General features: G+C 46.2%; 1 protein-coding gene across 3 annotated transcripts in view; it reads left to right on the top strand.

Moving 5' to 3' along the window:
* The window catches only part of NSMCE2 (NSE2 (MMS21) homolog, SMC5-SMC6 complex SUMO ligase), a 203,322-nt gene extending 186,065 nt beyond the window's left edge, over positions 1-17,257 (top strand). For all 3 annotated transcript variants that reach the window (XM_081012855.1, XM_081012856.1, XM_081012857.1), the window contains 3 exons: positions 8,403-8,506; positions 9,725-9,831; positions 16,849-17,257. In XM_081012855.1, coding sequence (XP_080868981.1) covers positions 8,403-8,506; positions 9,725-9,831; positions 16,849-16,963 — 326 coding nt within the window. In that variant the 3' untranslated portion in view covers positions 16,964-17,257. The remainder of the gene's footprint in view (positions 1-8,402; positions 8,507-9,724; positions 9,832-16,848) is intronic.
* Positions 17,258-25,568: the final 8,311 nt, after the last annotated feature.

The following is a 25,568-nucleotide window of genomic DNA, read 5'->3' as shown; positions in this document are numbered from 1 at the left end:
GTCCTGATAGGCAGGATACACACAGACAAAAGTTACATGTTAGGTAAAGTGGTTTCCAAATGTGGAGAAGAAGAGTGAGATTCCTTAGGAGTGGGAGAACCGATAATCAGTGGGGTGCAAGGCCTTGGCCTAAGATACTGCTACCCAGTGTAGGTTCAAAAATACCTCGGTGTTGTGACAGACTAAGTCTCTGTTAACAGCCGGGAGGGAGCAGAACAGTGTCACTCGCTTCAGGAATATACATGAGACAGGGACAAAAATGTCCCAGTGGTCAAAAACTGGTGCTCTGTCCACATGGCATATCAAAAGGTGTCAGACACGGTCACTAGGATGGGCCGTCCTGTTCAGAATCTCAGTTACATCTAAGCCTTCTTCCATGCATGTGCAGATGAGAACTGGAGTTGACTGCAGCAAACAAACCGCTTGCTGTTCCTCCCAACCATGTCTGAGGCATGATGAACAGAGAACACTTTCTTCCTCGTGGAGATGTTCTGTGCTCGTGGTATGCGCTCAGTACGTACTTTGAATGAGGGCAGGAGCGAGAGAAAACACAATGTGCAATAAGCTGGTGTAAAGTATGCCGGTGTAAATTAAGCCAGCAAAAAGTTACACCAGATCCAAAATTGGGTTCATTCACTAGGGCTGCTGCTGCTGCTCCTTTGCCTAAGTCTGGCAGAGGAAAAACAAGCCTGTAAAACAGTGTTCTGTACCAGGTTGCCAGGTCACGCAACCAAGCTGAACAGCCTTAGGATCCAGCCCAAGTCCCCTCTCTCTGGCACTGCCCCTGCCACACCCCTGGAATACCCTTTTTGAGACTTACACTGGCATCAGCCAGCATTGAGTCAGGATGTGTAGCGGAAGAAGAAGAAGAGTTTGGATTTGATATCCTGCTTTATCACTACCCTAAGGAGTCTCAAAGCGGCTAACATTCTCCTTTCCCTTTCTCCCCCACAACAAACACTCTGTGAGGTGAGTGGGGCTGAGAGACTTCAGAGAAGTGTGACTAGCCCAAGGTCAGCCAGCAGCTGCGTGTGGAGGAGCGGGGAAGCGAACCCGGTTCCCCAGATTACAAGTCTACCGCTCTTAACCACTACACCACACTGGCTCTCTCTAGCTTTGGCTGAGCTGCGGTTGGGGATCTGATGCCGGCTGACCCCAGCAGACATAGGAATGAGCCGGCTGAGCTCTGAGATCTGCTTCATCCTACGCTGTGTAACCCAGCAGACTGTGCCATAGGGAGCATTTTTAGATAAAATACGTTCAGAAAGACAGGCAACTGAGATGAAAGAAAATGAATTTGATGTGAATGAAATATATCAATTTGTGTTAATAATGGCTTAGAGGGCAATCCTATGAATGCTTACTCAGAATTTAAGACCCACCACATTCAATGAGATGTACTCCAAGGTAAACGTGTGCAGGATTGCAACCTCAGCCCTATGAAGTTTTCCTGTATCTGCACTGGCGTGTTTCCGTTCATCTCTATGGGGCTTGTATAGTAGAAATTCCTGGGGAACTGTGTTCAAACTCTTTTCTGAGTTTGAGTGCTTTTTTGAGTGCTAATATTGCAATATCAGCATTTTAGGTACGGCAAACATTTTCGAGGCATCAGAAATTTTGTTGTGGAGACAGTCACACAGCTGGGGGGGGGGGGCGGGGAAGAGATCAGTTTTCAAAACCATGGTTGGAACTTACTTCGAAAACCATGCTGGACTTGTTTTGAAAACCATGCAAAAGGGAACCTAGGCAGTATAGAAACCTGAGGGCTTTTGCAACTGCTGAAATCCAATTCCAGGTGTAGGCTTGTGTCCCATAAGTGCTTTGAAGCTGTGCAAAAAAAAAAAAAAAAAAAAAAGTGCCTTGCTTTCTTTTGCAACTCTTTATATTCTCACTCAAGAGATTTGGAAAGATGAAAAGAATGATTGGGTCATATCAGAAACGGTTAAGAAATAAGTCATGAGCTTTACCCACAGTCAAAATGTACAGTGAAGACACGGCTGCTAATTCAGGCTTTGCTTATAGGCTTGGGTTACTCCAAAAGAACCTGGGGGGCTCTAAATGTTCTCCGCATCTTAACCGTGCAAAATTCTGGAACAACTGGATGAATAGGGCTCTGCCACGGATGTTGATTGTGCAGTGCTTTTTAAATTTATCTGCTGTGGGGCTTGGGGTTTTTTGTGGCGTTTTAAAAAAAAATGTACATCACCTTGTATGTGGAAGAAATAATACTAATAATACCAGCTGTAGAGCCTTTGGATTGGAACAGCTAACGGCCAGTTGCCAATGTCCACTGGGGGGGGGGAGCGGGTGGTGGGTGCCATGGTGGGGCAGCTGCAGGAATTCTTGCAAGACACAGATGATTTAGATCCATTCAAAATGTTGTTGTTCTAGTTATTGTTATTATCATCATCCTCTGGGCGGCTTCCAGCATATATAAAAACATAGTAAAACATTGCACATTAAAAGCTTCCCTATACCACAGAGCCTCTTGGGCTTGGTGATCAGAAGGTTGGCAGTTTGAATCCCCATGACAGAGTGAGCTCCCGTTGCTCAGTCCCTGCTCCTGCCAACCTAGCAGTTTGAAAGCACATCAAAGTGCAAGTAGATCAATAGGTACTGCTCCGGTGGGGAGGTAAATGGCGTTTCCATGCGCTGCTCTGGTTTGCCAGAAGCAGTTTAGTCATGCTGGCCACATGACCCGGAAGCTGTACGCCGGCTCCCTCGGCCAATAAAGCGAGATGACCACCGCAACCCCAGAGTCGGCCATGACTGGACCTAATGGTCAGGGGTCCCTTTCCCTTTCCCTTTATCCTGCCTATCAAACTATTGCTTGTGGTCCTTCAGCTGTGATTGAATTTGAATGGCACTATTGCAACACTAAAATATATTGCATTGAAGGTTCTGGTTACATATACGGTCTGTGCATTAGTTGAAGAGGCGCAGGTTTAGGACAGTTTGCTTCGTAATTCCCAGAAACTGGACTTCTCAGGCACCCTTACTTTGCGCAGAAAATGCACACTCCCTCCCTGGAAGAAAACAGTATCCTGCAAATCTCTGCTCATCTGCATAATCTTTTCTCCTATGCAACCAATAATCCGCTTATCTGTGTTTTGCTGATAATGCACGCTTGTCCCTTAGAACATCTGCTTTGGAGGCAGTAACTGAGTTAGGAGCTCTCTGCAACCAAGTCCACAAGACCTCTGCATATTCTCCTTGAGCAATTGTTGCAACATGCACCATAGTAAGATGAAACTGCTGCCTCTTCTCACTTTGCAAACTATATAGAAGGATGAACTCGGTGGTGCAATGTGTGTTTTCTATGTGGGCAGTCCCAGGTCAAATCCCCAACATCTCTGGCTAAAAGGATTCAGGTTGCATACTTGGGAAAGAGAATCACTACCCACACAAATAGATAACACTGGCTAGATCGTGGCTGGGAAACCTTACAGCCTCCCTCTTCTTGTTGATTGACGGATTCAGATTAATGATATGCTGCCTTGGCTCAGTGAGCTGAGCCAAAAGTGGCTTACAACAGATGTCCACTTCAACCTGGCGTGCTGTGGCCCTGAAAAAGGCAAACCCCGTGCTAGGGATCATCAGGAAAGGAACTGAAAATAAAACTGCCGATATCACTATGCCACTTTGCAAATCTAGGGTGGGACCGCATTTAAACTATGGAACTCACATAGTTAAGGCCAGATTCCAGCCAGATTGGCATTTTTGGGCTGTTGCTCAAAAGTCTACAACGCTGGCATTCTGGAAGCAAGTGGTGACCATTTTCTTTGACTATGTTTTGTTTTGGAGAGCTGGACCATAAAGAAGGCTGATCGCCGAAGAATTGAAGCTTTTGAATTATGGTGCTGGAGGAGACTCTTGAGAGTCCCATGGACTGCAAGAAGATCAAACCTCTCCATTCTTAAGGAAATAAGCCCTGAGTGCTCACTGGAAGGACAGATCGTGAAGCTGAGGCTCCAATACTTTGGCCACCTCATGAGAAGAGAAGACTCCCTGGAAAAGACCCTGATGTTGGGAAAGATTGAGGGCACAAGGAGAAGGGGACGACAGAGGACGAGATGGTTGTACAGTGTTCTCGAAGCTACCAGCATGAGTTTGACCAAGCTGCAGGAGGCAGTGGAAGACAGGAGTGCCTGGCGTGCTCTGGTCCATGGGGTCACGAAGAGTTGGACATGACTAAACGACTAAACAACAACATCCCTTACACCAGAGGTTTTCAACCAGTGTGCTGTGGTACCCTAGGCTACCTTGAATGATGGTCAGGGGTGCCACAGGCAACACTGGCCTCTGTCCGTCTTTCCTTCCCTCCCTCCTCTGATGCCTTCTCCTGTCTCTGCCTCCCAAAGGCTTGCACAGCTGTTTGTTGCAGCAGCCCCAACTACAAACTCCCCAGGCGAATGGTGCCTTTGGAGCTGGCCAGGGGGTCCTGATTGCCGGGAGCCGAGGCGGTCTCAGAGTAATAATAATAATAATTTATTATTTGTACCCCGCCCATCTCTGGGCGGCTTCCAATAAAGATTAAAAATACATTAAAATGTCACACATTAAAAACTTCCATGATGTCTTCTAAATGTCAGGTAGTTGTTTATCTCTTTGACATCTGATGGGAGTGTGTTCCACAGGGCAGGCACCACCACCAAGAAGGCCCTCTGCCTGGTTCCCTGTAACTTTGCTTCTCGCAGTGAGGGAACCACCAGAAGGCCCTCAGCGCTGGACCTCAGTGTCCGGGCAGAACGATGGGGGTGGAGAGTAAGCAAGCAAGCGGGCGAGGGAGCCCAGCCAGCCAGTCTATCAACCCTTGCTGTTGGGAATGGACAGACAAGTCCCATGCCCCTGTGGGGCAGTGTGAGGAGGTATCTCTTTGGGACGGGTTGGGGGGCAGCTAAGAGACCAGGGGCAACATCTGCACGGAGGACTCCAAAGAAGACGAGCCTGGGGGAACCCTCCACAAGGGAGGTTGTTTGAAAAGGAGTGAGAGGCTGCCAGCTCTACAGGCAAGGGGTGACATAACGGCTCCTGAGCCGCATAAAGGAGTCACAGAAAGAAAGTTGGTCAAGGGAGTCGGGGACCCTAAAAGGTTGAAAACCTCTGCCTTAGACAGACAAACATTGCCATTTATTCTGCCTTCTTCCGGGTCCAAAAGGGCCACGTATTGGTGGCCATGCGTCAATTGGACTTGCCTAAAATAGTCACCAGGGGACACGGGTGGCACTGTGGGTTAAACCACAGAGCCTAGGACTTGCCAATCAGAAGGTCGGCGGTTCGAATCCCTGTGACGGGGTGAGCTCCCGTTGCTCGGTCCCTGCTCCTGCCAACCTAGCAGTTCGAAAGCATGTCAAAGTGCAAGTAGATAAATAGGTACCGCTCCGGCGGGAAGGTAAACGGCGTTTCCGTGCGCTGCTCTGGTTTGCCAGAAGCGGCTTAGTCATGCTGGCCACATGACCCGGAAGCTGTACGCCGGCTCCCTCGGCCAATAAAGCGAGATGAGCGCCGCAACCCCAGAGTTGGCCATGACTGGACCTAATGGTCAGGGGTCCTTTAAAATAGTCACCACCTGTATTTATTTAAACTTGTCACCCTTTACATGTTGTTGGGCATTAAATCCCATTCTGCCCTACCCAACATGGCCAATGGTTTTGGTGTTAAATCCCATTCTGCCCTACCCAACATGGCCAATGGTTTTGGTGTTAAATCCCATTCTGCCCTATCCAACATGGCCAATGGTTTTGGCGTTAAATCCCATTCTGCCCTATCCAACATGGCCAATGGCTTTGGCGTTAAATCCCATTCTGCCCTATCCAACATGGCCAATGGTTTTGGCGTTAAATCCCATTCTGCCCTATCCAACATGGCCAATGGTGTTTTGGCGAGTGTTCAGTGTCTGGGGCTAGCTCAAGAATAGCTGGAAGGCCACAGATTCCCCATCCCTGATTCAGTACAATTTTATCTCACCGAGGAGCTCAGGGTGGCACACGGGGTTCCCCCCAAGTTCCGTTTATCCTCACAACAACCCTGTGGTGTAGGAAAGGCTGAGAGATAGTGACTGACCCCAAGCCACCCAACAGGTTTCACCACCGGCAGGGGATTCTAAAAAAAACAAAAAAATTACTTAATGGGAGTCAAATTTCTCCAGAATCTGGCATCTGCATTGAGTTGCACATTCTGCAGTTTTTCTTCCTGGTAGATACACAGCCCCAAATCTTTCCTGCAACATGCTTGAGGATTGAACTTTTTTTTTTTTAAACTTCCTTTCAACGCCATCTCTGTATACGGTCGGTTAGCCAGCATTTGTCTTGAGCCTCAGTTCTGCCCAAGAGATGATTGGCCACCATAAAGGACTGTAAGGAAATAAGAGAAATGGATTTTATTTGGCAGAGGAGAAGGAAGGATGTGTCTCCGAATGAAAGCGGTTGCGTAACACACGTACACAGTGCCGTTCTGTTCTAGAACTCTGGCCAAACTGCAGCGGGGAAGGAAAGTCGCTGTATTCTGTAGACCTGGTTCGTTTTATTAGAAAATTAAGCCCGAAAGGCTCTGTGTGTGTGTGTGTGTGTGTGTGTGTGTGTGTGTGTGTAAACACATCCCTAGTGCTGCAAGAAGTAAGTAATTCATCAGTGTGTGGTTTCTAGAAGCTTCCACCCCCTTAGCGTGGTACAGCTTTGCAAACAAGTCCATGGAAGTAGCTAGACAACTTTTTTTTTAAGTAGCCCACTTTCTTACACTTCTCATTTGTGGTACACTAAAAAGGAAAGAGGGACTCAACTCTTCTTCAGTTTACAGAAGGTTTCCAGCTGTGTCGCTTGAGGAGATCCTTAGCGTGCCACAGGCGAGCAGCCGTTTAGAAACCCGGGTAGTATAAGTTATCATTAATATTACGTCGTAAGATTTAAAGGGTGAGACACGTCCGTTGTGCTGGTAGGCACAAGCATCCTGTAATTGTGTGTGCCAGCCATGACAATCCCAGAAGTCTCCAGTGCTCTGTTAGTACTAAATTATGGGAAGCTACTCAGATGACAAAATTATCCTGGAAATTGTGGAAATGAGATGACACAGATAACTAGGGTTGCTCCCGGGTGGTTTGAGAGCCAAAAGGAACTAGTTGCAATGCCCACAAGATGTGGTTTTCATTTTATTTATGAAATTTATATACTTCCCGTCATCCGAAAATCACAAGGTGGTTTACAGCATGAAAAGACAAGATGAGAACACAAAATACATAACATAATAACGCACACCTATAGCCCCACCACAAACATATGTATTTATTTTTCAATTTTTTAAATTAATTTTCCAAAAAAAATTAAACAAACATACATCTCAACTGTATTTAAACCAAACTTCGTAGCATTGTTAAGTGACTTCCTTGTATCCCTCTGGTTGAATTTCAGTGTAAATAATTTTAACGGTTTTCCAATACCTAAATTCTTAAAACAGTTAACTTAATCATTTAACATCTTTCTTTCTTTACATTTCAACTTTAAACATATTAATTCATCACATTACGCATTTAAATCCTAAGTCTATCTGATACTTGCAGGCAATCCAATTAGTTTAGTTTAACATATTTAAGTAAATAGTCTTTAAATTTCGTCCATTCTTCCTAGTAGTCTTCCTCCTTCTGGTCACGGACTCTTCCAGTCAGGTCGGCTAGCTCCAAAAAGTCCATCATCTTCATCTGCCATTCTTCCACTGTTGGTACTTCTTGTGTTTTCCAATTCTTAGCTAGTAAAATTTGAGCAGCAGTTGTGGCATACAAAAACAGTTTAACATCTTTCTTGGGCAGTTCCAAACCCGTTATTCCAAGAAGAAAGGCCTCTGGTTTCTTAATAAATGTATATGTCAACATTTTTTTCAAATCATTATAAATCTTCTCCCAGAAGTCTTTCACCTTGGGACAGGTCCACCACATGTGAAAAAAGGTACTTTCTTTTTCTTTACATTTCTAGCATAGATTATCACTATTGTGATAAATCTTTGCTACTTTTACTGGGGTTAAGTACCATCTATACAGCATTTTCATAATATTTTCCTTTAAAACCATTCATGCAGTGAACCACAAACATATTTAAAAGGCCTTAGATTGTTTCATCAGCCCAAGGCCTGGTTATAGAGGAATGGTCTTGTTGTTGCTGTGGGAAGCGAATTTAATAATTGCATTTTTTTGTACTTTATGCCATTTTTCTCTTGCTGTTGCATATCTCTTGATTGCCTCGGGCTGCTAAGTGGCTTATGAACTGGTAATAATAATGCCCCAGTGGAAAAGGCCCTCCTCCAGGTTGTTGCAAGGTAGACCTCCACAGGGGTTGGCGCAACCCAAAGATCTGAATGTCACGATGGCAGCCATGTCTGTAACTGAGTGGTCTTCCACCCTCTTGTTTATGTTGCAGTCGGTGTCCAGTCAGATGGGGAAAAGAGCTCGCCGCTTGAACAGGTTGATGAGGACCTTGCAGTGACGCAAAGTCAAATGAACTTTGTGTGCCCCATCACACAGGTAGGCAACACACACTCATACCCGGTGGGGAACATTCACGGTGGCTTCATTAGTTATCCCTAACCACTTCACCTCTGCTCAAGACATCAATTTTTTGTCGTAGATGGATGTGTCAGTTGCCTTTGTTCCAGTTAAACGTTTGGGCTGGACTGTCACACCAGAGCAGGGTTTCCCAAACTTATGTCTCCAGTTGTTTTTGGACTACAATTCCCATCATCCCTGATCCCTGTTGGTTGGGATGATGGGAGTTGTAGTCCAAAAACAGCTGGAGACCCTAGTTTGGGAAGCCCTAGAAGGAAGTAATTGTCCTGGTACTGATTAGAATGTAAATGTGTTAATGCTAATTCGCCCTTTTTTCCTATTTCCTTCTCTCATCTTCCCCTCCTTGTCTTCTGCTGTTGACTTTGACTCTGCAGTCTCTGTCTTCCTCCTGTTCTATTCATCTGCCTGGCCTTAAGCTTCTGAGGGTAGCGGCTTGTGTTATCCATAGCAGTCAAGGCATTAGGGCAGAACCGCAGGACTCCCCTCACTATGCCAGCATCACTGATGCTCACCTGAACCAGGCTGGGCTGTGGCAAGGTGGTGGCATGGACGGGGATTTGTGGGCACATTGGTGGAGCCAATCCAGCACTTTTGCTAGGGCGCTCATGCAGCCTGGACGTCACCACCCTGCCTCCTGCCATCTGGCTGAGCGGCAGCAACACCAAGGCAGGAGGGAGGTGCTACTGCATTGAACACACACAAACACAGTACAGTAGACACACACACACACACACACACACACGAGAGCAATAGACCAGGCATAGGCAAACTCGGCCCTCCAGATGTTTTGGGACTACAACTCCCATGATCCCTAGCTAACACAACCAGTGGTCAGGGATGATGGGAATTGTAGTCCCAAAACATCTGGAGGCCGAGTTTGCCTGTGCCTTATTTTTGCTATATTTACTTTTTAAGTTATGTTGGCTATTTTTACTTTTACTCTTGGTTTTTTCCTCTTTCAGCAAGCTTTCCAAGTGGAGCTTTTGTTCCTAGTGGGTATCTTTCTAGGGCTTGAGATGTTTCAAATGAAATAAATGTATCAAAAAATAGGACAAGACTATTAAATGGTTACTCAGCAGATATTTTCCATGGCAGTGGAGTGCTATGGAGCTCAATTAAGAACATGGCTAACCACATCAAGATCTTTGTTAAGCACAGGTGGATTAATTATTGCAGGTAGAAATGAAGAAACCTGTCAAGAATAAAGTCTGTGGTCACTTCTACGAAGAAGAAGCCATCCTGGACCTGATCCGACGCAAGGAACAGCGTGACAAGAATGCTTGGTAAGCAACCATGACCAAAGGGGGAGGGAATTTTGCTAAGCTCCAAAACAGAAAAAAAGTAGGTTCTTTTAATAAATAAGTAAGGGAAGTTGCTTCTTTACACTGAGAGACAAAGTCAGAGCAAAGTTATCACTAGAATCAGTAGTAGTAGTAAGGTAAAGGTAAAGGGACCCCTGACCATTAGGTCCAGTCGTGGCCGACTCTGGGGTTGCGGCGCTCATCTCGCTTTATTGGCCGAGGGAGCCGGCGTACAGCTTCCGGGTCATGTGGCCAGCATGACTAAGCTGCTTCTGGCAAACCAGAGCAGCGCACGGAAACGCCGTTTACCTTCCCGCCGGAGCGGTACCTATTTATCTACTTGCACTTTGACATGCTTTCAGACTGCTAGGTTGGCAGGAGCAGGGACCGAGCAATGGGAGCTCACCCCGTCGCGAGGATTCGAACCACCGACCTTCTGATCGGCAAGTCTCAGGCTCTGTGGTTTAACCCACAGTGCCACCCGCATCCTTCCGTAGTAGTAGTATTTATTTTTTGTACCCCAGCCACTCTTGGTGGCTTCCAACAGAATACACACAAAAAACACAGTCCACATTTCTGTACGCTTGGAGGCAATGCACGCAATCATGGCAGTGCTTTCTGTGACAATTGGGGCCACTGTTGTTGCCTCTTGGATTTTGCCAACCCTTCCTTACTTCCAGGGTAAAACACAATACTGAAACATTTTAAAAGCAATTTGCAATCAGGAGAATGGGCTTGGCTTCAGAGCTGCTGCGAATTATGCTCATTCACATCAATTCACATTGCATGCTGCGTCCGGAGATTTCAGGCTTGCGTTGGGTTGGGCGAGCGCTTCTTTTTCCATGTCGGTTTCATGCGTCCACTCATAATGCCGTCCCATCCCATTTGTGTGTTAGCCTCCCTGCCTATCTGGCTGGTGCGCACAAGAAGGAGGGACAGGGCAGTTTCCCACGTGAGGAGATCCTCTTCAGAGCCTGTAGAGGATATTCCCTTCGGGGATGGTCTCCTTGTCAGGCAAAGGCACAGCGGGACTTTGCTAGTCAGGTGCTGCTGCCCACCTGAGAGGTGCTGGAGCGCAGCTAAAAAAAGCCCTGCTTTCCAGCTTGCAAAAACTTTAAAAGAGGTGTGGTGCCTGGAGAAGGTCCTGAGAGTTGGACAGAGAGTCCTGAGGGCCATTCTAGTCTATTCTTCATTAAACTATTCCTAGAGAGGTGTGGCGCTGTGGGTTAAACCACAGAGCCTAGGACTTGCCGATCAGAAGGTCGGTGGTTCGAATCCCCACAACGGGGTGAGCTCCCGTTGCTCAGTCCCTGCTCCTGCCAACCTAGCAGTTTGAAAGCACGTCAAAGTGCAAGTAGATAAATAGATACCGCTCCGGCGGGAAGGTAAACGGCGTTTCCGTGTGCTGCTCTGGTTCGCCAGAAGCGGCTTAGTCATGCTGGCCACATGACCCGGAAGCTGTACGCCGGCTCCCTTGGCCAATAAAGCGAGATGAGCGCCGCAACCCAGAGTTGTCTGCGATTGGACAGTTAGGTCAGGGGTCCCTTTACCTTTACCTAGAGACGTGTACCTTGTTGGCCGGAGAGTCGAAGCCACATAAGTTTTCTAGATGATGCACAGCAGACAGGCGTTGTGTATCGTAGAGAAGGCTGGCGTTTCTGCAGCACATGACAATGTTGAGGAAGTGCCAGGAGGAAGTACGGGGATCATTTGGATCAGCATGAGCAAAACAAAACAAGAGGATCAGCTGCAGGGGCGTGAAGCCACCATCATGCCCTTGATCTGACTGCATTTTTAAATCCCAAGTTTTGGGTGCCCTCACCTCGAAAGCAACCGACAGGGCAGTCCTTCTCAGAAGTAAGTCACATTGACGAGCCTTGCTCCCGTGTAAATGGGTTAAAGGAAGGGAGTAGTTGAGCAGAATATTGTCCCATTCTGCCCTACACCTGTCCACCCGTGACAGGTGATGCAAAGTGTAATTTATATCTCAAGGTGTAATTAACACCTAGTGCAATATTAAAGTGAGGATGCAAATGTAACATCTGCAGTGCACAGTTACGAGGCGCTGTCTTCTGACTTGTTTTCTGGAACGGGCGGAAATGTCCAGGCTCTTCTTTTTGGCAGCTTCTGAAGTAGTTCCACCACAACCCTCTTTAAAGATAATTTCTGGCCGCGCACATCTATTACATGTATTCTTCATACATCTCGAGTGTTCCCTTGGGTAGAACAAACTAAACCCGAAAGCTCCCTTGCAAGCAGAAAGCTGGCACATCAGGCAGAAATGTTGTAGCCCAACGTACTTTGTTTTGCAAGAATTCATCATGCAGGGTGTTGAAAAATGGTGGCTTAGATCCTGTGATCCAAGGATGTTCCCAGAAAGGGATTTTCTGCTACCTGCGTTTCACTCAAAGCAAGGTACCTCTGCTCAATTTTGGGCGCCCCTACCTCCCCCCAGAAGCCCCATACGCCATCCCATCCTCACAGACCCAGAGAATCTCCTGATCCCCCAGAGAGGATTTTTAAAGGATTGGAGGTGGGGGACTGAGCATTTTCCGTCTTATGGATCTCAGGAGCAAAGTCAGTATCTGCTCTGTTTTATCACTCCAAAACTCTACCACCTCATTCTGTTGCGTGGTATGGATCAGTTTGAGATGCTGTGATGGGACTATGGCCGTGTTTTCTATGTGGGGCTGCCCAAAGAGATGGTCCAGAGGCTTCATCTCGCACAAAGCACAACCATCAAGTTGCTGGGTGGTGGAGCTAGATGTCATCATGCCATGGCACTCCTAAAAGTAACCCCACAGGCTGCCTGTTGGCTGAGTTCAATATAAGATGCTCACTTCTGTGTATGAAGCCCTGATGAGGAGCAAGATATCTGAAGGAACACCTCTCCCATTAGTTGCCACACATCCTGCCTGTTCAATGGAGGCCCTCCTCACGCGCTTGTTTCTGAAAGTAACCAGGATGGCAGGCACAAGGGAGGAGACCTTCTCGGTGGTAGCCCCCACGCCTCTGGAATTTATTTGCTAATCAGTTGTATTCCACCTTTCCCGCAAGGAGCTCAGGGTTTTTCTGCCTCCCCAGCTCAACACCATAAGAACCCTGTAAGGTACGTTAGGCGGAAAGTCTGTGACTGGCCCAGGGTCACCCAGTGAGCTTCGTGGCTGAATGGGGATTTGAACCCTCATCTCCCAGGGCTTAGTCCAATGCTCTAACCACTGCACCACACTGGCTGCCGTTGCTAGAAGGGCTTCATTGAACCTCACCAGTGCAGGGATTTGTGGAAGTTAAACAAACCCTGTTGTCATTGGCCTTTGCTTGAGATGTTTTGCCTTTTAGTATGAACCAGTATTTGAGTTGTTTTGATTTGGGGCTGCCTGAGTTTATTTAATTTTATCTGGCTTTTTATTATTATTAAGGGTGTTTGTCTTTTTTTAAAAAACAATTTGCAACTGTATTGTACTTTTGCATTTTAAGCCACCTTAAAAGTACAATTGGCCTTATGGATATCCGTAAATAAATAAGAACAAAATCCCACTTCCACAAATCCCTCCCTCCTTCCTTAAATGACCCCACCCTAGCTTCTTCCTCCTCCGAACGGCTGAGAATCATCTCTGTGCTCGAGTAACATCGGCATTCCTGTGTCGCGCAGATTTGCTTTTTGACTTGAGGCTTCCTAGGCGCTTCACCAGAATTAATTAATCCTGGCAAAAACATGTGCCAAATAGATCATAATTGCCCTAACCACTTTGTAGACTGGGAGAAACAAACCCCAAACGGTGAGACTCCGCGGTTCGCCCAAGGCAAAGGCAACTAGCGAGGAGACACAGCGCAGAAGTAATGACTGCTGACTCTCGGCTCCAAATGCTGAGTCTGGGGCAAGATGACTTCTTCCCAGGCAGAATGGGTCCATGGGGTGATGAGTAGGACCTCAAAAATAAAAATAAAAAGGGCTTTGGATTGGGGCTCCCTGGTCGGTAGAGTTTGGGGCCTCAAACAATTTGGGTTGCGACGCACACAGTAACAATGGTTGTCAAGTTTTTGTGCGTTTTAGAGTCTTTGACAACAGTTTCCAGTACATATTGAGCAACTTTTTTTATGGGTGGCCGCCGTAAGACACGGGGGGGGGGGGATGTCCAACTCCTGACTGTGGGAAGAGGTTCATGTCTGAACTGTACACCCGCAACCCGCCCCCCCCAAAAAACCATTGAAGACCACATTTCCACCATCCAAATAAAGCGCTCTTCAACCACTTCAAACACTTTGTGGCTTCCCACAAAGAATTCTTGGGGAGCATTGTTTGTTCAGGCTAGTGAGAGTTGTTAAGAAAAGCCTATTTCCCTCACAGAACTTCAATTTCCTGAGTTCCCTGGTTAGTGGGATGGGTGCATAACTTCCCACATTTCTCCACGGAAAATGGAGATGTGCTATTCCATTATTATTATTATTATTATTATTATTATTATTATTATTATTACCCCGCTCACCTGACTGGGTGACCCCAGCTTCCAACATATATAAAAACAGAAATGAACATTTTTTTAAAAAACCTTCCCTATACAGGGCTGCCGTGAGGCGTCTACTATAGGTTGTATAGTTACTAATCTCCTTGGCTCGGGGGGGGGGGGTGTCGCGTAATTCCATACCTTCCAACAATTCTCCAATGAAAATAACAACGTCCTAAGGAAAAGCGGGACTTTCAGGGGGTCAAATCAGAAACAGGGATGGCTTCTCTAAATCAGGGATGTCCCTGGAAAATAGGGACACTTGGAGGGTCTGTGGTTGGAAGATACAGGACAGACAGAAGAAAGATGGCCGCATTGACTATGTGCTGTCTTCACTGTCAGGAGGAGTGCTATTGAGCTCAGATGCTTCCCTGCGGCTTTGCATGATTATTAGACCAGCCACTGTGGGAAGAGGATATTGGACTAGGATGTGCCATTGACCTGACCTTGCAGGCTTTTCTTATGTTCTTGTGAAAGACCCCATACAGCTTCTCCAGTGCAATAAATTGCAGTGGTACCTCGGGTTACAGACGCTTCAGGTTACAGATTCCGCTAACCCAGAAATAGTACCTCGGGTTAAAAACTTTACCTCAGGATGAGAACAGAAATCGTGCGGTGGCAGCAGGAGGCCCCATTAGCTAAAGTGGTACCTCAGGTTAAGAACAGTTTCAGGTTAAGAACGGACCTCCAGAACAAATTACGTTCTTAACCCGAGGTACCACTGTATTATTATTATTATTATTATTATTATTATTATTATTATTATTATTTTAAAATCCCTTTATCAGTTTATATTCATGAAGAACCTTGAAGCTATATGCAAAAATAAAAACCACGATGCAGTACATTGATATTCATATACATATACATACTTATTTAAAATACCTTTATGCTGTTACAAAATCAACAGCGACTAGGCCAGGATTTGCCTTATGGGAAGGCCTGTTGGGATAAGAACGCCTTCACGAGGCACCCAAATCCCAAATGACACTCTGAGCATCATTTCAGGTTAGGCATGATGGGTCTGGTAGTTTTCCACAAAACGAAAGGCTTGCTCCTATGTCGAAGTAAGCCCCCACAGCTCTCACTTACCCCCTTCCACAGTGTCTATTTTGCAAAAGCAGTTTTCCCTCTAGTTTCAATATAGTTCTGAGCCTTTTGCATATTCATAAAACGAATACTCTTGTTCACGTTTGAGCCCACAGGTAGAGAGCACCCTATTAACTTTGCATAATTCTACTTCAAAATTTGGGTTTTTTTTCTTTTCTTAAAAGCAACTGGTGAAGAATAATAAGGGGAAGGAAATTCTGTGCATTGCACCAAACTCCATGCTTTGGCATGGACCGAAAAAACATACTGTTGGAGTCGAGTGCCAGAGTTTGAGGTTTTGGCTAGAATTGATTATTTCCCATGACATTTGCTTCGCTGCAGTTTCTCAGTGCGGCCCAAGGCAAACTGCTTCTCTTATCTGTCCGCCCCGTCTCTTCAGATTCATCAGCAGGGTGAGAATATAGAAGTTGCCGTTTGTAAAGTTCTTTGAAGGCCTAAAACAATATGCAGAGATTACAGTCTGCAATGCTATTACCTATTATTACTACCACGGGCAAATTGTGTTCCACTTAAGACTGATCTACAAGCAGAAATGTTCATATATCTCAGCGCATTCAACCTCCCCGGGGGCATCTATTCCCACCTGCTCAGGAAAATTGCATTCCTCATCATGTGTCTCCCCAAAACAGATTACTGCTACCCAGCAAGGAAGGAGATCAACATCGCATTGCGCCTTGCTGATCTGGCTGATCTCAGAAAAAGAAGAGTCCTAACAGAACCTAGGAAAGGCAACACGTTTTCAAATCGCACTACAAAAAGTCATCATAGCAGAGCAGGAAAACTAGGCAAAACAGAAGGCTGTCATGATAAAAACAGCTTCTTATTCACCGTTATCAAATCGTTCTTCTCTTCTGTATTGATTGTAGACATTGAAAAATTCCAGTACGGTGGTACCTCGGGTTAAGAACTTAATTCGTTCTGGAGGTCCGTTCTTAACCTGAAACCGTTCTTAACCTGAGGTACCACTTTAGCTAATGGGGCCTCCCGCTGCCACACGATTTCTGTTCTCATCCTGAAGCAAAGTTCTTAACCCGAGGTACTATTTCTGGGTTAGCGGAGTCTGTAACCTGAAGCGTCTGTAACCTGAAGCATCTGTAACCCGAGGTGTCATTGTAATCCTGAACCATAATTCAGTACACTGGATCTGCCACATAGAGGTAGTATGTCAGTTTCAGAGTCTTTATGATTTTGAAAATGGTGTTTTGCTGTTGGGGGGAATGCTGTGGGAATGTGGACAGAAAAAGTCTTCTTCCCTATGTATTCGATTTCCCATTCCTTGTAGGTAGCCAGTGGAAACCACCGCTGGACCTGAAGGTAAACCAAAGTGAGAAATTCCGTTCTGCTGATTTTACTGGGGTCACTTTCTCTCCCTGTCTTTTTACAGCTGCCCCAAGGTTGGCTGCAGTAACCTCACCGTCAGGAGATCAGACCTGGTGCCGGATGAAGCCGTTAAGAGAGCAATCGACAGTCAGAGTAAACAGAGTCGGTCAACACAGTAGAAGTCAGCTGGCACTCCTGGCGGCTGTTACGACAAAGAAAATGTGATGTTAGAAGAGGTCGCCTGAGATAAGTTGCTGATTGCCAGGTGGTTGTGTAACCGGTTGTTATTTCAAGTATTCCAATTGCAGGCAAAGTTGAAGGTCTGACCTGTCGCCGAAAGCATTTTCCTTGCTCCTTCGAGAGTGCCAGGCGTAAAACGCTGCCACCCAACCTGTTTTTTTAATTCCTTTTAAAAAATGTCACCCAGCAGTTGACGTCTTGCGTTCTGTAAATAAAACCGTATTTTTCTCATTGCCAGAGTCTGCTAAGTAAAAGAGTTCACGTTACAAAGCAACCCCTTAAATCTTTTTAAGGAAAGGCCTACGCTTGGCTAACGCTGCAGTTCCATAACAGGCTGGTCTGAAGGCATGCAAGGCCAACTCTGTGTCAAAGCTAAGCAGGGCTGAGTCTGATCAGTGCCTGGATGGGAGACCACCTGGGAACCACACTTGGGCTTAGGGAGGGAAGAAAGGCAGGATGTAAATGTGGGGAGATTAATACAGGCCTCCCCCTACTTACAGTTGATTGACATGCAACTGTATATATGTGTAACCAGTGGTGTAGTGTTGCCCCAGGTGCAGAATTCTTAAAGGTAAAGGTACCCCTGCCCGTACGGGCCAGTCGTGTCCGACTCTAGGGTTGCGCGCTCATCTCGCTTAAGAGGCCGGGAGCCAGCGCTGTCCGAAGACACTTCCGGGTCACGTGGCCAGCGTGACGAAGCTGCTCTGGCGAGCCAGCACCAGCGCAGCACACGGAAACGCCGTTTACCTTCCCGCTGTAAAGCGGTACCTATTTATCTACTTGCACTTAGGGGTGCTTTCGAACTGCTAGGTGGGCAGGAGCTGGAACCGAATTACGGGAGCTCACCCCGCCGCGGGGATTCGAACCGCCGACCATACGATCGGCAAGTCCTAGGCACTGCGGTTTTACCCACAGCGCCACCTGCGTCACTTGCAGAATTGTTAGGGGCACAAAATTTCAACACCCGGTTCTGCCTCAATACAGCCCCGTTGAAAACAGCTTCTCCACGTGACCTGGAAAGTGACCTCTTCAGACAATGGAACAACTCTTGTTTTCTTATCTCTGAGGTTGACATGGACACTATTAGGCAGTTGAATACGCATGCGTACTCCATTTTCCTCCCTCCCCACCCCCACCGCATGGCTGGCAACCCACACTACGCTACTGTGTGCAGTGCCAGGAAATAAATAGATTCAAACCAGGAAATAGTGGGAGAGAGCTGGAGAGTCTTTGTGGCTCCCTGGAGCCCAAAGAGGACGTCAGTGAGGGCAGAGGAAGCCCCGAAGAAACCCAAAGCACAGCTTTGTTTAGGTTGCTCAGCTTCCCCGCCTAACAGCTGGTGTGCGGGGTAGCACAGCAGCAGCCACTTTCCAGCTCATCCTCCAGCCAGTCCCAGAGCTTCAGCTCCATATATTTTGGTCTGGATTGGGGAGAGCTCTGGAGAACAGGAAAAAAGCTGGTTTTCAGAGGCGTTATAGAGGGTTCATGGGTACCCAGAACGTAACCCCCACATTATGGGGAGACGCCTGTAAATAAGGCTGTTGTGTTACAAAGGCACATCAAGGCCAGGCAGAATGACCACTGACTGGGGCAGTTCTGGGCAGGAATGAGTCCTGTGACTATTTGGTCTGGGTGAGCCAAAGGAGGGGGCCACGCCATCTCATCTGATACAGCCAAGTGGTGTGGCAGCTGCTGGAGGCAATAGTTCTTACAGTGGTCATCCGAGCAACACCTCTTGGAAAAACCCTCACTGCAAGCACCCTCATTCTTTCAGCTTCTCCGGAGCGTGACGATTCCAGGAGTGGGGAGGGCTGCTGGAAGAATGCTGGCAATCATTCGAAGCGCAGCATTTCACGGTAAAAAGCACATGGGCCATTGCATCAATCGCCCCGCACAGCGGGTGGAAACTGTTGCCACATACTTGATGTTGTTTTTACCTTTCCTTCATCCCTCGCTCGGATTAAGCAACACCTGATGAAGCCATGAAACCCAGAGGGCAAGACCCTTGTAAACAAGAGGCAAAGAGCATTCAGGCAGGAGAGACCTGCCTCTGGCTTAAAGACACGCTCTGCTCTCCTGCAGGTGTGCACAATTGCTGGCACGCCAAACCAAGCCACGCTGCCCACCGCCATGCTGGCATCGCGTCAGGGCTATGCCTTGAAACTGCCATAAGAGAGGGGCTGCCCAGGCAGCTGGTGGAACACCGTCCAAGACAGGTGGGCTCTTGGTTTATGAAGCCGAGCAGATTTGCTCGACGAAGCTGACATTTCCCCCAGTTTTATTTTCAATGGAAGAAGCTGCTTTGATTGGTGTTTGTCCATACGCTTTCCCTCTGATTCCAAGCCAAGGAACCGGGAAACAAATGTTTTCTTGCCTTGCAGTCTACACACACTCTCGTTTTGGCTTTCAACGTTCCGTTGTTGTTGTTTTTCTCCCTCCGCAGAGCCATAATTCTGCGTGAAACGTTAGGAAACAGATGCCAGGCAGCCGGCAGCACTGCGCTAGGCAAACCAATAGCGTGAAGCCGTTTCCTGTGTCTAGATGTTCCTTTTGGATGTCTGGTCCATGCTGCACTGACCGAGCATCTTTCCTTTGTATAAGAAGCTGGTAGAATAGGCTGGGATGGTCCTAGTGGTCAAGGTGTTGGTAGGAACATCAAGCCTTTGGCCCATATCCATGTCAGTGTTTGCTTACATTCATCCCTTCTGTGTCTCTTTCTTTTACCTCTGAGAAAGCTTATGCTGGAATAAGGTGCCACACGACTCTTGGCTGCTACTGCTACAGTGGACCTAACAGTGTTAACACCTCTCTTTGTGACATTTGTCATTGAATTCCTTCCCTCTGTTGTCTCACCCACTACTGCCATTCTAAATATGTGGATGTATTCTGCAACATGTTGTCAATACGCCAATAGGATCTTAATAGCGGACCCTTGACACTTTAACCTGATTTATTACCGTATTTTTCACTCCATAAGACGCACCTAGTTTTTAGAGGAGGAAAACAAGTAACAAAATATTCTGAACAAAACTGTGGATGTATGATTTTTGTGGTTCGTGCTGTGGCCATAGACATGTGATCTGATGGTGAATTTGGGGTGACCCAATGCAAAAATCCTGAGGATCCATGGGCTTTTACCTCCGCCTCCCAGGCAGCCTCCTTTATCGCGTCCCTTATCTCCCCCCAATCGCTTGCCGATCAGCTGCTTCCTTTCAACACTCCCTTCCTTCTTGTTTGCCTTAGTATCTTTTCCTTAGCTGGAGCAGTTTTTTGCTCCTCCTTTTCTTCTAATTTCTCTCCTCATTGCTTGTTTTAGTACTCCTGTCTCCTCTCCTTGCAAGTTTGCTGTCTTTACCTCCCCCGGCAGCCTCCTTTACCAGCAACCTTACCTCCCTCCCGATCACTTGCCGATCAGCGGCTTTGTTTCAACACCCACTTCCCTCTTCGGCTCCAGGGACCACACATTCGCTCCATAAGACACACAGACATTTCCCCTTACTTTTTAGGAAGAAAAAAGTGTGTCTTGTGGAGTGAAAAATACGGTAGTTGTTCCCAATGTTTCCACATTATTGCCTGCTGCAGAAGCACTCTTGTGATGTAGCGCAGCAAAAACAGGACCCCCCCCCCCCAAAAAAAATCACCCTGCAGTATTTATGGTATTTAAAGTTGCAGGATATCAGCCTGGATAGCTCAGTTGGTTAGAGTGTGGTGCTGATAACGCCAGTGTTGCAGGTTCGATCCCCGTATGGGACAGCTGCATTTCCCTGCATTGCAAGGGGTTGAACTAGATAATCCTCAGGAGCTTTTCCAGCTCTGCAATTCTGTGATCCAGCAGGAAGCTGTGTTCTTATGGACAAATTCATGGCTATGTTCTACCTTCACTGCTGCTGGAATCTGCAGGTGAAAAGGATATATCAAGAACTCTGGCCAAAAGTTTCAATATAAGGAATAATTCCTACTCAAGAGTTGAAATGAAAAACGTGTGTATTCTGCTAAGAATAACAGTTTGAAGCTAGTAGCAGATTTAAACACAACGTATAAGTATGATAGTTTTAAAGTAATGGTAAGTTTGGATACAACGTTTAAGTGCAGAAATAATGTCGTTTCAAATATACAATGATATAGTACAAAGGTACATGAAATACCAGTGCACAACAATTGTTTTATACAAGTCTCAATAGCAGTCAAAAAGAGTCCACATTATATAAAATTAGAATAAAGAATGAAGGATCAAATGGGGCCAAAAAGGAGTATCCGGAGTGTGAATCAGATGTACGGCTCAGTGGTGGTAACCAGGACAGGGCCCTGTTTCGGAGTACACGCCTTCTTCAGCTCGGTTTTTTGACGACTATAAATCTGTTGGAAGTCTGTATCATTTAGTTCTTTTATGTTTCTATTTCGACATGCGTCTTAGATAATTGCATCCAAGTTTTCTTGCGTTTCTCTGTGCGGAATCTGCAGGTGAGCAGTGTGCAGTTCCATTCATGTCCAGTTTGCAGGCTCCCCACGGACATCTGGTTGGCCACCGTGATGCTGGACTAGACGATTCCCTGGCCTCATCCAGCACATTTGTCTCCCCCCCCCCAAAAAAAAATTATTTGTTTTATAACGCAAATAAAGAACACAAACAGAAAAACAAACAATACAAACAAATTCTTGTCATATCCTTATTTTTTCTAAACATTGTTAAGTGGGCTTCCCCAAGTCCCACCTATCTGATTTTCATTTTACTTCATCTTTAGCAGTTTCCATATATCATAGTTTCTAACCATCTTGTTTTTAAATCACACTTAAAATAACTTCTCATTTTATCACTTACAAATAATACTATTTTAAAATGCACTATCTTCTACTTCTAACCCTACAGCCTATATCCACTTCCAAAGCTATTCTAAGATTTAAATATTAACATATTTTTTCAAATATTCCTTAAACTTCTTCCAGTCTTCTTCCACCGTCTCTTCTCTCTGGTCTCGGAGTTTCCCGGTCAGTTCGGCAAGTTCCATATAATCCACCATCTTCATCTGCCATTCTTTGATAGCTGGTAAATCTTGTATCTTCCAGCAGATTTGTCTTATGTGTTACATTCTTAAGATACAAGACATACACAAGTTTGGGTGAGGAAGCACTATGTCCGCCCCAAAACATTTGCAGGCACAAACTGGAAAAGCAGGATTGTGTATAACCACCCCAATAAACATCATGAGCACAAATCATGAATGCACAATGATCCCAGAAAATTTGTCCTTAGAGGAGACCCATTGAACTTAACGGACCTAAGTTAATGTCCATTGTTTTCAATGGGCCTCCTCCGAGTATGGCTAATGCTGGTTGCAATCCTAAGCTCCTCGCTTCATGCGCATACAACATGGTGTTGTATAAATACTGAATAAAAACAGTACAGGAGCAGTCCTGAAATGGGCGTCATTCCAAGGCATCTGAAAGGGTCATTGGAAGACTCCCATGCCTGACAATACAATACGACCTTTCCTGTTTTTTTGCTTGGCATCAAGCACACATGCCGCCAAATTATCCCTGATAAGATAGCCACGTGCATAAGCAACGAGGGCTGATTGTAACTTCGAACTGTGCAATGGCAGCTTTGAGAAGGTCATACTTCCAAAATAAAAGAGGAAATGAAAGCCATGCCATTGGTAATGAATTTTATATCCTTAACTGCAGGCACTCTGCATGTTCTTTTTCAACTGGATGCAGAAGCATCTTTCCTGACGGCAAGTCATTTGAGCTTTCAAAGCTGCCTTATATTGTACCTTCAGCCCACAAGCCTAGTTAGAGGGCAATCGTTTCTGTTTTGGCAATTTGAACCTGCAAAAATAATACTAATAATCAAGTAAAAGGAGAGGGCCTTTTTAGTTGTGGCTCCCCATCTGCGGAATGCTCTCCCCAATGAGGTCTGCCTGGTGCCTTCATTGATATCTTTTTTGGCACCAGGTAAAGATGTACATTCCCCACCCCCATCCCTGTATTTTGATAGGCTAAGGCAGCCTTTCTCAGCTTTGGGTCTCCAGATACTGTTGGACTACAACTCCCATCATCCATGGCCGCTTGTCCTGCTAGCTAAGGATGATGGAAGTTGTAGTCCAACATTTGGGAACCCAATTTTGGAAAGGCTGGGCTAAGGCAATGCTCTTTTGTTAACTTGCGTGCTGCCGAATTTTCCTGCGGCTGTTACGTGGGGTCGTTTCTTTCTGTTTTTATGGCATAATGTGTTTATATTTTAAATGTGTTATAAATCGCTTGGAGACCTTTGGGTAACGAAAGACAAATTAGACAAATATGAAGACTTATTTTTCCAGGCCAAAAGGGAAAAAGGGAAATGAAAAGACACTGACTCGAGTGTTTTCACTTGTGTAATCAACTTCTGGGGCATGTGAAGGAGGGGGGAGGGATATTGAATGGGGTTTCAAAGCTCGTCTCTCTGATTTGCAAATATCCCATAATAACAACAACAAAGGATGCTTTCATGCTGCGTAGATTGGAAAGGAGCGAAGTCAGGAGATGAGTGTTCATAAGATGTTGGCTGAGGTCCTTCGCACTCCTGGCACAAACCCCTGTCTCTTTCGCTAGGGCTAATGATGCCCTGAAGCTTCAAGAACAGAGGTGTCTCCCTTTGTTAAGCATGGGAGCAGTCACATGCCCACAGGGGATCGCGGCTACTTCCTATGCATTATTGTTGCATTGAACATTTAGGGAGAAAGAGAATTTGAGGACAGGGGCTTTGTGATGCGACTCCACCTCACTTTCCTAAGTACTTACACGGAAGTTGTACAGTCATACCTCGGGTTGAATGTGCTTCAGGTTGAGCACTTTTGGGTTGCGCTGCGCGGCAACCTGGAAGTAACGGAGCGTGTTACTTCTGGGTTTCGCCGCTCGCACATGCGCAGACGCTCAAAATGACGTCACGCGCAGGCGTGGAAGTGGCAAAACGCGGCATGCACAGACGCGCTGTCGTGTCTTACGTTCTATTCAGGATGCGAACGGGGCTCCAGAACGGATCCCGTTCGCATCCCGAGGTACCATTGTACTGGTGGAACGACAACCGGATTCTGTTAACAAAGCCCTTTTCGGTTTCACGGGGTGTTAAGGCCTTCCAGGTTCACTCAAGCACGAAAATGCTTGGAAATCAAAGCTGCTAAGGGCCACACCCTTTTGCTATTTAGGAAATATATAGATGCACAAGGAGAAGAGGATGACAGAGGACGAGATGGTTGTACAGTGTTCTCGAAGCTACCAGCATGAGTTTGACCAAACTGTGGGAGGCAGTGGAAGACAGAAGTGCCTGGCGTGCTCTGGTCCATGGGGTCACGAAGAGTCGGACATGACTAAACGACTAAACAACAACAACAATAGATGCAGTGCTGTTTTCTAGAAAAAGAGGTGCCGGAACTCGCCATGAACGCCTCCTTCGTTCTCTTGGAAAGGCAATGGCGCCCAACTCAGAGGTGCCAGAATTGAGTTCTGGTGTGTTTCAGCTGGAAAAAAAAGACCTGTACATATTGTTTGGTATCTTACCTTGCGGTTAGTTCCATCTGCCTTGGATCTGTATGGCTGTCAGTGGCAGAGAGGTGGACCCAAACCCCAGATTTGTCTGTTCCCTGAAATCAACACACGTTGTCAATATAGCTATCTTGCAAACTAAGCTACCACCCCATGTTGCAAGTAGACACCACGTAATTCCTACTAGCAAGTAATAAGGCATGGGTGATGCCGCCCAGAGATGCACTAGGATGACTCGGAAAGAGAGGGACTGTAGATCATTGGTAGGTGCCCTGTGCTGTATGCAGGAAAGTCCTGGGTTCGATTCCTGGCATCCAGGTGCAAGGAACCTTTAACCCTCCAGATGTTGCTGAACTTCAACCAGCACTATTCCTGCCTTTGGGCTTGTAATTATTGAACGTGCGGTAGCTTCAGATCTGTAGCCACTCTCCCAAGGAAGAGTTCAAATGCAGGGAGCTATGTGTGTGTTTGTGTACTGGGCAACCTAGTCAGATGGGTCAGGTACAAATAAATAACAAAACAACAACACAGAGAATTGGTATTATGGTTCCAATTACAGTGGTACCTCGGGTTACATATGCTTCAGGTTACAGACGCTTCAGGTTACAGACTCCGCTAACCCAGAAATAGTACCTTGGGTTATGAACTTTGCTTCAGGATGAGAACAGAAATCGTGCTCCGGCAGCGGGAGGCCCCATTAGCTAAAGTGGTGCTTCAGGTTAAGAACAGTTTCAGGTTAAGAACGGACCTCCGGAACGAATTAAGTACTTAACCCGAGGTACCACTGTATCCGTCAAAAGAGTGGGTAAGAAAATAATAATGAATAAGTACCCCCCGCCAAAAAAATAGTTCACAATAGCAAGGTGTGATAATGAGAAGGTCAAAATTTGACGCAAACTTTTAGAAGCTGCAAAAGCAAAGTTTGCAGCTGCTACTAAAAGAGTTATCCTAGTACAACAGGTCATGGAATACGGCTTCCTCCATTCTAATCTGGTGCGAACAATAGTAAAACATGAAATCCTCATT

This window comes from Podarcis pityusensis (assembly GCF_964106645.2).
Source record: "Podarcis pityusensis genome assembly, chromosome: 7".
In the NCBI taxonomy this organism is placed as follows: domain Eukaryota; kingdom Metazoa; phylum Chordata; class Lepidosauria; order Squamata; family Lacertidae; genus Podarcis; species Podarcis pityusensis.
This window is presented reverse-complemented; position numbering and strand designations above follow the sequence as displayed.